Source organism: Molossus molossus, unplaced genomic scaffold (assembly GCF_014108415.1).
Source record: "Molossus molossus isolate mMolMol1 unplaced genomic scaffold, mMolMol1.p scaffold_m16_p_12, whole genome shotgun sequence".
Lineage (NCBI taxonomy): Eukaryota > Metazoa > Chordata > Mammalia > Chiroptera > Molossidae > Molossus > Molossus molossus.
Window position 1 is genome coordinate 64,909,776 of NW_023425347.1, and position 11,190 is coordinate 64,920,965.

Consider the following 11,190-nt stretch of genomic DNA (forward strand, 5'->3'; position numbering starts at 1 on the left):
TAACAGTAATATTCACTAGAAGTATTAGAAAAATACTAAAAAATATAGAACAGAGAATAAAAATCATCACCAGTTCCAGCACCTAGCAATAGTGGTAGTAGTTGGTATGCTTCTAGTCTTTTTTTCTCTAAATAAATATGTTGTTCAAAGTAAACCTAGGGTCATAGCACATGTACAGCATTCATCGTGCTTTCCCCCCATTCCCTTTATAACATGAGCATTTTCCCCAATTAGTAAGTGTTTTTATTTATTTTCTTTTATTTTTTCTTTATTGATTTTAGAGGGAGAGGAAGGGAGAGGGGGAGAGAGAGAGAAACATCGATGAGAGAGAACATCGATTGGCAGCCTCCTGCATGCCCCCCCCTGGGGATCGGGCCCACAACCTGGGCATGTGCCCTGACCGGGAATTGAATCTTGGTGTGTGGGTTGATGCTAACCAGTGAGCCACACCAGCTGGGCATTAAGTGTTTTTTTAAATACAATATTTATGGTGATAAGGCAAGGCTGTAATTCATTTACCCATCCCCCCTTTTGATGATCATTTAGGTGGTTTTCAAAGTTTTCCCTTCTAAAAATTATGGCAAACATCTTTGTGCTTTAATTGTTGTCTGCATTTCTAATAGTTTCGAATTATTTTCCCATTCTAAATTGTTGGCTGGTCGGTGGACTTAATCCAGCAGTTATTTCCTGGCCCCCTCCCCTGTGCTGGGCCCTGCATTGGATCTGGGGACACAGAGGAGGTGGCTGAGGGTTGGAGAAGAGGCTCCCAAATAAGGAGTTGTGAAACCTGGGGCTACTCACTCTATCTTTCCTGGTTTCTTGGGTCTTCAACTATGAAATGAGCCAGATAATGAAGGGCCCTAAATGCTAGACTAGAGAGTTTGGATTTTATTCCAACATTGGTAGGGAATCACTGATGGTATATGATAGAAGGAGAGGACATTGCTCTACTTCATACCAACCTGGAATGCTTTTTCTTTTTTTTGGCAAACTCCTACCTATCCTTCAAGACCCAAATCAAATGTCACCTTTGTGAAGCTGTCTGGCCTTCTCAGGCAGAGTAAGTCACTCCTTCTCCAAAGCTCTCAGAGAACAATTCACATCTGGTTCATTTTTGTATCCCTGGCACACAGCCAGCACAGAGTGTTCAGTATTGGAATGATGATGATGATGGTGATAATAGCAATAATGGTTACATAAAGCTTACTATATGCCAGGCACTGTTGTAAGCACTTTACATACACAGGGGTGGGCAAAAGGAGGTTTACAGTTGTGAGTCCACGAAACAGAGTTTATCCTTGTATTATTATCTATTCTTGTATTATATATTTCTCCATGCAAACAACTGTAAACCTACTTTTGCTCACCCCTTTATTATCTTATTTAATCTAATGAGGTAGATACTATTATGACCCTCATGTAAGGAAACTGAAGCACAAAAACTCAGGTCCCATGTATTTCCTGAGTAAGTCCCACTACCAAAGGCTTATCTTACTGAATCGGTGGTGTTGGGAAGACAGGAAACTTTCTTGTTTGGGATCTTAACACCTGAGGAATGAGAGGGGAAGACCCAGAAATGCCCTGAGGCCGAAGAGAAAAGGTAGGCAGCTCAATGGCTCCATTCTTTCCTGCTGGAACCTCATCTCATCGGGAAGGCTTGGGGCAAGTTGAGCTTTTTAAATACAAGCATAGGGCCCTGGCCAGTTTGGCTCAGCAGTTGAGCGGCGGCCTGTGGACCAGAGAGTCCCGGGTTTGGTTCCCGTTAGGGGGACATACCAGGGGTGGTGGTGGGGGGAAACAAACTAAATAAAATAAATAAGTAAATACAGGCATACGTTGGAGCTATTGCCGGTTAAGTTCCAGACCTCCACAATAAAACGAGTATTGCAATAACACAATTAGTAATCGTTTTGCTGGTGGAGGGTCTTGCTTTCAATTTGTAACAACAAAGAAAACACAACATCTGTGAAGCGCAGCAAGGAAGGTGCAGTAAAATGAGGTGTGCTGCAGAAGGACCGGTCTCCATCAGCGGAGGCGGGGCTGACAGACTGTTAGACGGGTGGATAATGGATGGTTGGGAGGGATGGATGGATGAACGAAGAATTACCCAGGTAGATGAAGAAAGAGGTAGTCAGAGGGTTAGAGAGGGACTCAGAAGGGTGTAATGATGCTTAGAAGGAAGAAGAGGGTATAAGGGACGGAGAGAGGCATGGCTGGGGAGTGTGTACATAAATGAAGGAATTGGTTTTCTTTTTGGTAAAATATTGATAATAATCTCTGTCCTGACTACCTCACAGGGTTATTATCAATCAAATAGTTCATGAGTGGATACAAATGCACTTCCAAGATGTTATTATTGTTGTTGTTGATATTAATAACAACATTGGCCCTGACTCTTTCTGGTTGGGGTGTCGCCCACCAGTACCGCACCAAGACCACGCCCGTTGTCAAGTTCCCCAAAGTGGCATCGGAGAAGGGCTCTTCTCGGCAGATCCTCATCTATGGGGTCCAGGAAGAGAATGGCTCTCACATTCAGAACTTCGCCCTGGACCTGACCCCACCGCCTGAGGTCATTTACAAGTCAGAGCCTGGCACCAGCGATGGCATGAATGTGCTGGGCATTGTCATGTTCTCTGCCACCATGGGTATGCGCTGCCCACCCCACCCCACAGTGCCAGGGAGCCGGTCTCTCCTCACCCCTCGCCCTCCCTGCACCTCTCCCTCCCTGTACCCAGCGACTGGAGTCTCCTGGCTTCCAGGCGGTTCTTTCCTTTCCCACCCAGGGAAGGGCTCCAGCTCCCCCCAGTTGGAGCCAGTGTTCCTCACGGGGAGGGGAGTTCTCCATCTCTCGGAACTAGTTTGCCTCCAGGGCTGTGGGCCCTTCCTCAAAGAAGACCATGCCTCTGGCGCCTCCTGTTGCTGAACTTTTCACTGAGGTCTGGGGATGCCGGGGAGTGGGAGAGTCACAGTGAAAAGAGGAAAAGTCTCAAAGCCATCAGCCATCCTTGTGTATGTAAAGCCCTTATTCCTCCTCCCACCCCCAACCCAGGGGCTTCTCACGGGCGGCCTCTCTCCTGAGACACGTCTGTGCCTTTTCTTGGGCCCACAGTTGGCCGACTTGGCCACACCCTTCCCTCGGCTACTCTTCTCTGGATCTCCAAGGCCCCAGCCACAGGCTACTAGCCTTGAAGCACGGGAAGCTTAACTTGCACGGGCCCCTTCCGAGGCCTGTACCTTTATTTATTTATTTTAATTTTGTATTTTTTTTTCTTAGGGCCCCAAACTATAAGCTTCAGATCCCACAAAACCCATGGATATGTCTCTGCCTGCAGCATCCCACCCCACCCTGCACCACTCACACACACACACCCTTTTCCTTTTAGGGGGCACCTCCTGACCCATCCAGAACAATCTAGCTTGTCCTTCTAGGCCATGCCAGGGGTCTGAGCTCACTTAGGCTTCCCAGGCCAGATGGGCAGGACTAGGTCAGTGTCACCTCCAACCTGGGCTCCTCCCACCCCAGCAGGGGCCCCCACCTCACCCCAGTGGTAGCTGTTCCGAGGACAGTGTGGGTTCAGGGTTTCCTGGGGTCGGGAAAAGGCCCTCTTTGAAGTCCCATAGGCCAGGTTCAAGTCCCTGCCCTGCCCCTCCCTGGCTGAGTCAGTTGATGAGCCTCCCTGAGCACAGTGACAGTAAGTTTCCTGAGGGCAGCCACAGAGTGTGCTTTGCTCTTCATTTTTGTGTCAACAGAAGGGAGAGCAGTCACTTGTCACTGTTGTGAGAGTGGCCTGACTGTGCTCACTTGCATGGAGCTCACCCGTGGACTAGAACACATATGAAAGCTTCCCAAGTGGAGAAGAGTTAACCCCAGTAGGAGAATAACAGGGACCTTGGGAGAGGCTTTGTCATTGATTGATTGATTGATTGATTGAGTCATCATTCATTCATTGCTTATTGTTGAGCATCTACAATGTGCCAGCTGATGAGCTAACTTTCTACTGGAGGAGACAGAGAAACAACAGACAACTGGAAAATAGGTTACAAGTTGTGATCAACGACATGAAGGGATCAGAAAGAGGGAGAACAAATTGGGAGTTTTCGAGGGGAGTGGGGTTGGGTGTCCCAGGCATGTGGAGAGCTGGGCAGCCATGTTGCAGGCATTGAGACCTACATGGGCAAAGGCCCTGAGGCAGTGAAGAGCTGATGTAGCCTAGAAATGTAAAGAAGACCCGTGATACCAGAGCATAACGAGGAAGGCAAGAATAGGGCCAGGTGGAGGTGGGTGTAGACAGGATCAGAGGGAGTGGGGCCTGGTTATAGTCTGGTCATCAAGGAAATAGGTGTTTGGCAGGGAGCATTTTTTTCTTAAGAAGAGGACACTTGCTACTATGTGGAAACTGGATTAGAGAGAAGGAAGACATGAGAGCCCTGTTGCAAGGTCACTGCTCTGGTCCAGGGGTGAGGGCCAAGGAGAAGGAGGGGAACACTGTGCATGAAGCTGCTGGGAAGTCAGCCAAGGGTGAGATCTGTGTGTGCACAGGAGTCTGTCCCTGCCTTGCCACCAGCATGTGTCAGCATGTGCAGACATCACACACGCCTTGATCTCGGCCTGTGCAATCTGTATTAACTCATGTGTCCCTGCTCCACAGGCATCATGCTGGGCCGCATGGGTGACAGCGGGGCCCCCCTGGTCAGCTTCTGCCAGTGCCTCAATGAGTCTGTCATGAAGATCGTGGCAGTCGCTGTGTGGTAAGCCCCACTGGGATGGAGGTGTCCTCTCCTACCCCACCCCTCTCCACATCTTTTGTTCTCCTAGGAGTGAGCTGCCCAGGAGGCTGAGCCCTGGCCTGGGGCCTCCAGAGTCACACATGCTCTTCTGGACCCCAGCCCTGCCCGGGCCTAGTTCCAGACCTGGGCTGCCACTTCTGGCCCGGTCAGGCCCACTGGAGGAGAGAGCTAAGCGCTGAGCCTGGCCCTGCTCTTCTGGCCTAGTTTCCCCATCACATGGAGCTCATCAGCTCAGCTTTTGGAGGAAGGAAATTCTGGAAGTGAGAACCAGCTGCCACTCCTTGGTTCAGAGCTCAGACCTCAGCAAATCTTCTGGTCCAACCTTGCACAGTTTAGGTGGGGAAATGCAGGGGCCTGCCCATGCACAGAGCCTGTGGTGTTGCTGGGCTGAAACATGGGCCTGCACAGGGCAGGCGAACTCCTCAGAGGCCTGGACAGGAAGGCAGAGGGTGAGAGATTGTGCAGGGCTGGGCTGGTTGAGGGTGGTGGTATTAATGATGCCATGTGCTGGGCACTTTGGCACTCAGTCTTATTCATCCTCACAGCAGGCTCAGGGGGACCGGGCCAGGCAGTGATGTCCTGCCAGGGCCATCTGGGACCCTGACTGGCCCAGCACTGAGCTGGCTGCCTGCCGCCACCACAGGTACTTCCCCTTTGGTATTGTGTTCCTCATTGCCGGCAAGATCCTGGAGATGGATGACCCCACAGCCGTCGGAAAAAAGCTGGGCTTCTATGCAGTCACTGTAGTGTGCGGGCTGGTGGTCCATGGCCTCTTCATCCTGCCCCTGCTCTACTTCTTCATCACCAAAAAGAACCCTGTCGTCTTCATCCGCGGTGTGCTTCAGGCCCTGCTCATTGCACTGGCCACCTCCTCCAGGTAGCCCTGGGTGGCGGGCAGAACAGGGGAGGTCGTGGTGACTCAACTCCGCCCATCTGTTCAGCCATCCTTTCTCCATAGCCATAACTCATGAAAAGTGTCGGTGAGGCCTGCTTCACGAAAAATGGCAGCAAGCCTTTATCACCTGTTGAGGCCTTTCCCTGCCCACACCGTCCCTGTCCCTGAGGTTCTCTCAGTCCACACGGGAGTCGGCTTCCACACGTCGGGGGTGGGGTGAGCTGAGGAGCAATGAATCTACAATCACTGTTACCTTTGGCTGCCACATGGTGCTTCTGTGGAGTCAGGCCCTGTGCTGTTCAGGGACCTTGCCTGTCTACTATCACTGGAACATCCAGTTAGATGCCTTGTCACAACCTTGGCAGTGTCACTAGCCCATAGGAATTTGGATCATGGTTCTCTCACCCACCAGCTGTGTGACTGTGGGCAAGTCACTTGACCTCTCTGGGCAGCAAGTTCCTCCTCTATAGACTGGGAAGGGTCACTGTAGCCTCAGAGCCCTGTGGTTAACCACTTTGTCTATGCCTGGCACAGCAGTGTGGCTTGGGGTCAGCCCCTCCTCCCCTCTGGGCTTCAGTTTCTTCATCTGTAAAATGGACTCAAAACCCCTCCCTCACAGGAAGCTGTGAGGATTGAATGTGAGTGTGTAAAGCACGGAGCCTGCACATAGTAGGCATTCTGCTGGCGGAAGTGCCTTCCTGGCCTGAGTCTGGTGGGGGTCTCTGAGGCCCTGGGCCTAGGCAGGCCTGGCTTGGCCACTGTCCCTCCCTCTGAAGGGGTGCCACTCTGGACGTTCTCAAGGCCCCTTCCATCTGTTCTCCCCCTGCAATGGGCTGGCTGCCTGGGGTGGAGCAAGCTGCCTGTCACTGGCAGGACGGCAAGCCAGAGGCCCTGACCCTCCTGGAGGAGGATGGAGGGCAGACACGGGCCCCTCTGCCTGCAGCTCGGCCACACTGCCCATCACCTTCAAGTGCCTGCTGGAGAACAACCACATCGACCGGCGCATCGCCCGCTTTGTGCTGCCCGTGGGCGCCACCATCAACATGGACGGCACTGCGCTCTACGAGGCTGTGGCTGCCATCTTCATTGCCCAGGTCAACAACTATGAGCTGGACTTCGGCCAGATCGTCACCATCAGGTGAGCTCCTGACGCCCCACAGCAGGTGGATTAGGGTGGAAGGGTGGTGGCTGGAAGGGCCTTTAGGATTCTCAAGCTCTCAGGTCTGATAGGGTCTCTGAGGCCCAGAGAAGGGGAGGGACTCATTCTAGGCCACACAGCGAGTCCACATTAGGGTGGGGACATGACCTGATCTCTGTGACTGGTGGCACAGGGCTCCTCCCTGTGGCAGGGAGCTCTGAGCAGGCTAGGAAGCTGAGACCCAGAGGAGGACCTGCAGGCTGGACATGCAGGGCAGGGAGCAGAGGCCAGGGGCAAGACTGGGGGACAATGGAGGGGCTGCTGGTGTGGCTGGAGCTGAGGGAAGGGTGCTGAAGTGAGGGGCAGAGGCCAAGGGGAAGGCCTTGCATGCCAGCCTAGGGCACAGGTCTGACCATGGGGTCCAGGCTTCACAGGGAAGCTGGGAAGAGCTGTGGACGATCAGAATGTCTGGGCAGCTTCCTGGAAACCTATAGAGGCAACGGCTCCAGACACAGGGTTTTCCACAAACTCCTCAGGGGTTCTGCTGAGGCCAGGGACAGGGCCTATGGGGCTATAGGACCTCAAGCAGGAACATGTTCCCCCTGCCCCCATCCTCGAGAACTTGATGTGGCCTTCCTGACAACTCCTGCCCCATTTGGCTGTCCCCAGAGGCGCTGGCATTCTGGCTTCCTCCTTGGAGCCAGGACCTCAACAAGGCATCCTGCCCCCCCCCCCCCCCAGCATCACAGCCACTGCAGCCAGCATCGGGGCAGCTGGCATCCCCCAGGCCGGGCTCGTCACCATGGTCATCGTGCTCACCTCCGTGGGACTGCCCACTGACGACATCACCCTCATCATCGCTGTCGACTGGGCTCTGTGAGTGGGGTTCGCTCCTACCTGCCCCCACCCCTCAGGAAGCAGGCTTTTGGGGTGGGCAGGGATAATGCCTTGGTTGGCATAGTTGGGGTGCCTTACACATTGACACTGGCCTGGCTGCATAATTTTTGGAGCCTAGTTTTCAAAAATGAAAATGTGGGGTCCCTTGTTTACAAATGATAAAAAATGTCGAGAGAGAGCAAACCATTAAACCAAGCCTGGGCCCTTCTAAGCACAGCCCCTGTGCGACTGGACAGTCACAGGCCCACGAAGCCGGCCTGCATCAACTCTCGCCAGCAGCACTGAAGGAGTGGCAGGCTGAAGAGGACCGGGAAAGTGCTTCACTGTGCGCTCTGCCCTGGCAGCTGGGCAGGGGCTGCTGGGGTGGGCAGTGCCCTCTCCCAGCTCCCCTCACACGTGCCCACCACTCACCACCCACCAGGGACCGCTTCCGCACCATGATCAATGTGCTGGGTGATGCACTGGCCGCCGGGATCATGGCCCACGTCTGCCGGAAGGACTTTGCTCAGGACAGCGGCACCGAGGTGAGAGCAGTCTTCCTCCCGGCCTGGCCACCCAAAGACCCCAGCAGGTAGAGCCGGGTGGGATGGGCACCAATCTTCCACTCGCCAGCTGGGAGCCTTCAGCCAATCCCTCCGTGTCTCCCTGCCTCAGTTTCTCATCTGGTACCATGGGTGACTGACTCCTCTCACAGCTAGTTGCTGAGCACCCACCATGGCCAGCACTGCTCTGGACACAGGAGCAGCAGAGGAAGCCAGAGCGCTGTCCTCGGGGAGCTGTGCCCTAGTGCGGGCTGGTGCTGGTCCTGCCGACAGCCAAGCGAATGTTTGTGCTTCTGCACAGGGCTTCATGGTCTTCAGGGCTCCTTTAGTAACTACAAGTAACAGGCTGCCCCTCTCCACGGGGAGGATGCTGAGGCTCAGGCAGGGGACCCAATTCTCTCATGGACCCTGTGGGTCAGGTCCCCTCCTCTACCAAGAAAGCCCCAGGAGGAGGCAGGACAACCAAGAGAGGCTTTGTGACCTACCAAGGTCCCGCGCACATCAGTAGGAAAACCGATGGCGTGGTTCCCAGCCCTTGCTTGTTCAGTCCTCCCTGGTGTCTACCCTCAGCCCTTCCTGCTGCTACTAAGGCCTATCTCCTTCCTCAGAAACTGCAGCTCTGCGAGACCAAGCCAGTGAGCCTCCAGGAGATTATGGCGACCCAGCAGAACGGCTGTGTGAAAAGCGTAGCTGAGGCCTCAGAGCTGACCCTGGGCCCCACCTGTCCCCATCATGTCCCCATTCAGGTGGAGCAGGACGAGGAGTCGGCTACCCCCAGCCTGGACCACTGCACCATTGAAATCAGCGAGCTTGAGACCAATGTCTGAGCCTGTAGAGCTGTGGAGGCCGGGGGAGGCTTCCAGGGTTGGGCAAAGGGGATGATCTCAATTTACTACTTTCCTGAGCAGCCGAGAGGCACTAGCCTCACACGTTCTTCCCACCCTTGAGAGCTGGGAATTCGCTCCACTCGACAGAACATGGAGTCTCAGAGAAGAAACCCCAGCTGGGGAGTGATGGCGGCGTAGCCCAGCTCTGACTGACTTCCCTCCGGCATGGCCCGTGAGGACAGCAGGCAGGGCTGTGCTCTGTACTTTCTGGATGACAGAGTTAAGGCTGAAAACATTTATCCCAGGTCTCAAGCAAGTCCAGGCCAGGACTCCAACTCAGGTGTTTCAAGCTGTGGCCACTCCCTTCTGAAGCACAGGGCTACCTGCTGGGCCAGGTGCCAAGAGAGGCTCCAGGCTCTGCCCCTGTCAGGGGCCCCGAAGGCACCACTGCTCTCAATCTGTGAAGACGCAACAGCAGTGTCCTGGGCCTGCCCCTCTGTGTCCTGGTTCACGCCAGCCCTCCACCCAGCCCCATAATGTGGCCTCAAACAGCTCTCCCCAAGGAGTGCCCAGCCCCAAACCCAGGCCTGCTGCCTTCCGTGGGTCACAGCCCGTGTCGCCTCACATCCCACCAGATCTCTCTCAAAGCTCTTCTGATGTGGAAATGGAATGTCTTTACTGGGGCTGCAGGGGCCCATAGAGACATCCGGGCCAGCCTCCCACTGGGTGGGCAGGCCAGCCAGGACCCAGAGGCGGGCTCACCTGGGATGCTTTGATCAAGCTGCTCAAGTGGCTCTGGGGACAGAGCTCCCCAAAAGCCTGTTGGATAAAGTAGAATTAGATTTCATATTCCTTTCTGTGTGTGCAAATTCAGTGACGACTAAATAAAGGTGTTTTGTTTTTCAAGTCTTGAAGGCTTAGCGACCATACTCTTGCCAGGGTTTCTTTACTAACATAGGCTCTCAGTGCCGACTGGCCAGTCAGGGCAGCCAGAGTATGGACAGGCCTGTCCAGGTGGCCAGAAAACAAACAGGCTTGTCTGTGTGGCTAGACCATAGACAGGTCTGTCTGGGCTGTCAGTGTGTGGGTAGGCCTTCCTGAGCAGCCAGAGTGCAGATGAGCCTGCCTGGCTGGCCACAGTGAGGACAGGCCTGTCAGCTGTCACATGCAGGAGGCTGAGTGCAAACCGCCTGTCTCGACAGCCACAGTGTGGTTGGATCTCTCTGCCCCCAGCCCGTGTTTTGCTCTGCAGGCCCTGAGATCAGTCACCACAAAAGAAACAGTTTCCTCAGCCAGCTGGGCTCCCTTTGGCAAATACTTTGCTTTAAGGAACGGGACATCCCCAAGGACAGCCCCAGGTGCCTCCAGGAGGCTCACGGCGGGCGGAGGTGAACCCTGGCCGCACAGCCTGTTCTGGATGCACTTTGGGGAGAAGTAGCTCCAGGTGGTGGTGGTGGTGGGGTTACGTTGCAGCTGGGGGAGGAACAGGCCTCCCAAGGTCAGAGACTCAGGACAGCACCTGCCTCCCAGCCTCAATTCCTGAACTACTTCCCACTCTCCTCCCAGGGCCATACACTGAAGAGTCCAGGAAGGGCCCTGACCCTGATCCCCCTCCCTCCGCAGCGCTGGGGCTGTAGGACCCACCATGAGAGCATCCTTCCTGCATTAAGGCCTACACAGCTAGGAGAGGTCAGATGTCAAGCCATGGTCACTCCCACCATCACGTGAGGGCTTATTCGCTCCTTCCCTGTGTCACACCTCTAAGGCCCTTGGAGCAGTGGAGTCTGATCCACCACAAGGCAGGTATCGGCTTTTGACTGGGCTCAGCAGGAGTGTGCTGCAGCCTCTGGGAGTGGGGTCACTACTTCCTGGGCATCTCATCCAGGGCCAGCTCTGCTTGTCAGAGCTCTTCTTCGCCCTGAGCGGGGTGCTGTCCCCACCACACCCCTGTCCCAGCTCTGGCCCTGCTGGGGTGGTGGGCACACTGGCCATGTCTGCACCTCTTCCCAAGGTTCTGCTCTAGCTCCCAGGCCTACCTCGGGTCCTCTTCCCACCTCAGCTGTCTTCTCTGGGACACACCCCAGTAGTAGTGCCCACTCAGTG

The 11,190-nt window shown here is 54.6% G+C and overlaps 1 protein-coding gene across 8 annotated transcripts in view; it reads left to right on the forward strand.

Annotated features, from left to right (window-relative positions):
* SLC1A7 (solute carrier family 1 member 7) overlaps positions 1-9,370 on the forward strand; it is a 46,151-nt gene extending 36,781 nt beyond the window's left edge. For 2 of the 8 annotated variants that reach the window (XM_036255386.1, XM_036255390.1), the window contains 7 exons: positions 2,423-2,645; positions 4,650-4,749; positions 5,432-5,665; positions 6,627-6,821; positions 7,563-7,697; positions 7,936-8,242; positions 8,869-9,370. In XM_036255386.1, the coding sequence (XP_036111279.1) occupies positions 2,423-2,645; positions 4,650-4,749; positions 5,432-5,665; positions 6,627-6,821; positions 7,563-7,697; positions 7,936-8,242; positions 8,869-9,087 (1,413 nt within the window). In that variant the 3' untranslated portion in view covers positions 9,088-9,370. Of the gene's footprint in view, positions 1-2,422; positions 2,646-4,649; positions 4,750-5,431; positions 5,666-6,626; positions 6,822-7,562; positions 7,698-7,930; positions 8,243-8,868 lie in introns of those variants that run through there. The other 6 variants (XM_036255389.1, XM_036255393.1, XM_036255387.1 and 3 more) reach the window with 5 other exon arrangements.
* Positions 9,371-11,190: the final 1,820 nt, after the last annotated feature.